A 2,500-nucleotide genomic window follows, 5' to 3' on the forward strand; every position below is an offset into this window, starting at 1 on the left:
CATGACTTTTGTCAACTGTTTCTGACTAATTTGACCATGAGGAAAACAACTAGGGTGCGGTCATTTACTGTAACCCGAGCCAACATCGAGATTTTAGGGCGCGTCCAGTGCATCTGTATCTCAGCTTCTGAAGGTCATTCACACTTGAATTTTGGTCTCAAATTGACTGGAATACGCATGTTTATATATGCACTATGAAGGTTTCTAATCTCTAAAACCTTTTCTTTTCGAGATATTCAAGAAATGTATTTTTTTGTATTCGCGGAGGGCGCAAAAAGTACTCAACTAGCAGGCTCAAATTGTGTATGCATTATCAGTGGCACGACTTTTCTCAACTGTTAATGGCTAATTTGACCCTGAGGAACATAACTAGGGTGCTTTTGTTTACTGTAACCTGAGCCAACATCGAGATTTTGCCATGCCCTTTTAGCGCGTGTCCAGCGCATCTGTATCTCAGCTTTTGAAGGTCGTAGACACAATTTGGTCTCAAAATGACCGGAATAGGCATGTTTTTATATTCACTATAAAGGTTTCTAAGCTCTAAAACCTTTACTTTTTGAAATATTCAAGACATTCAAGATTTGAAGCTTTTTGCATCCCACACGAATATCCCCCCCAAAACATCTTGAATATCTCGAAAGGCAAAGCTTTTAAAGCTTAGAAACCTTCATAGTGCATACATAAATATGCGTATTCCGGTCAATTTGAGACCAAAATGAAGTGTCTACGACCTTCAGAAGCTGAGATACAGATGCGCTGGACGCGTACTAAAAGGGCGTGGCAAAATCTCGATGTTCGCTCGGGTAACAGTAAATGACAGCACCCTGGTTGTGTTCCTCATGGTCAAATAAGCCAGAAACACTTGAGAAAAGTCATGCCGTGGCCTACTCGTTAGGGTTTCCGGCTGGTAACCGGAGGGTGGCCGGTTCGATCCCCGACCACTAGGAAAAATGTGGGTGGGGGAAGTGCCGCTCTCCCATGCACTGCTCTCCCATGCCCACATCCACGGCTGAGGTGCCCGTAAGCAAGGCACCTAACCCCAATCACTCCTCCCCGGGCGCTCAAAAGCAGCTCACTGCTCCGGGTTAGTGTGCTTCACTGTGTGTATCACTACCCTGGATGGGTAAACTGCAGAGATAAAATTCAGAGTGTGTGTGTGTGTCACTATCTCTGCCGCAAACAGTCACTAGGGCTCATTTCCATGCCGCTAATACTTCTTACTCAACCTATTGGCTGCTACTGGAGTATTAGTCAAAAGGCTCTTTCCCAATCTGTACGTCCCATGGCGTCCCAGAGGCTCCTTAAAATACGTTTCAATGGATAAAGCGACAGCGAAGAAGGAGAAAGAGAAGGTTATTGGCCCTCAGATGCTGACTTATACTATGAGCTGCGGTTTAAAACCACTTCCCTTTGGAGAGGAACGCTTCTACCCACAGCTGAATGACCAGAGGGACCATCATCTGACCTCATTCATCAGAATCACGATAACACTTCCTGTGAGAGACACGGCCAATCAGAGAGGACACAGTGGACAGACACGAAGAGGGAAAGATCATCACACACAACGTACTGCAGGGAGATGAGACTAAAAAAAAGAGACAGATATACAGAGACACACACGCGCACACACTCACACACACACACACACACATACACACACAAGCACCAACTCAGGGGACGGGTAGTAGAAAATGACAGACAGGGATAGGGGGAGAATGAGGTAGAAAGAAAGAAAGACAGAGAGAGAGAGAGAGAGAGAGACAGAGAGAGAGAGAAAGACTGACTAATGTGTCAGAAACTGAGAGAAAAGGAATAAGATAGAGGGAGGGAGAGAGAGTCATAGATTGCGAGAGGTAGGGAGGAAGCGGAAAGAGGGAGGGAGAGAGTCAGGGAGGGAGGGAGATTGATCAGCACTGATCAGACTGATATAGCGTCTCAAGATTACTGAGAGAGAGAGGGAGAGAAAGAGAGAGAGAGAGAGCGAGAGAGAGATATGTGCAGCTCCAGACATGGTGAATGGATCTTACTTGGCGAAGGCTTTGCTGGGGTTAGAGGATAAGGAGAGAGACAGAGAGAGAGAAAGAGAGCAAGAGAGAGATATGTGCAGCTCCAGACATGGTGAATGGATCTTACTTGGCGAAGGCTTTGCTGGGGTTAGAGGATAAGGAGAGAGACAGAGAGAGAGAAAGAGAGCAAGAGAGAGATATGTGCAGCTCCAGACATGGTGAATGGATCTTACTTGGCGAAGGCTTTGCTGGGGTTAGAGGATAAGGAGAGACGGAGAGACGGAGAGAGAGAAAGAGAGAGAGAGAGAGCGAGAGAGAGATATGTGCAGCTCCAGACATGGTGAATGGATCTTACTTGGCGAGGGCTTTCCCGGGCGGGTCAGTGAGGCTGTGCCAGTGGGCGGGGTCTGTGAGGAGGTTGGGCAGGATGGTGCCCAGCAGCGTGAGGGTCATCTGCTGGGAGTCCAGACAGAAGATGCTGTAGAGGAGCTCCA

The 2,500-nt window shown here is 47.2% G+C and overlaps 1 protein-coding gene across 1 annotated transcript in view; it reads right to left on the reverse strand.

Moving 5' to 3' along the window:
* med24 (mediator complex subunit 24) overlaps positions 1–2,500 on the reverse strand; it is a 21,351-nt gene that overhangs the window by 5,469 nt on the left and 13,382 nt on the right. The window contains exon 22 of the mRNA XM_080841385.1: positions 2,362–2,500. This exon is cut by the window's right edge and continues 43 nt beyond it. Within this exon, the coding sequence (XP_080697511.1) occupies positions 2,362–2,500 (139 nt within the window). The remainder of the gene's footprint in view (positions 1–2,361) is intronic.

The sequence above is a fragment of the Sprattus sprattus genome (assembly GCF_963457725.1).
Source record: "Sprattus sprattus genome assembly, chromosome: 6".
In the NCBI taxonomy this organism is placed as follows: domain Eukaryota; kingdom Metazoa; phylum Chordata; class Actinopteri; order Clupeiformes; family Clupeidae; genus Sprattus; species Sprattus sprattus.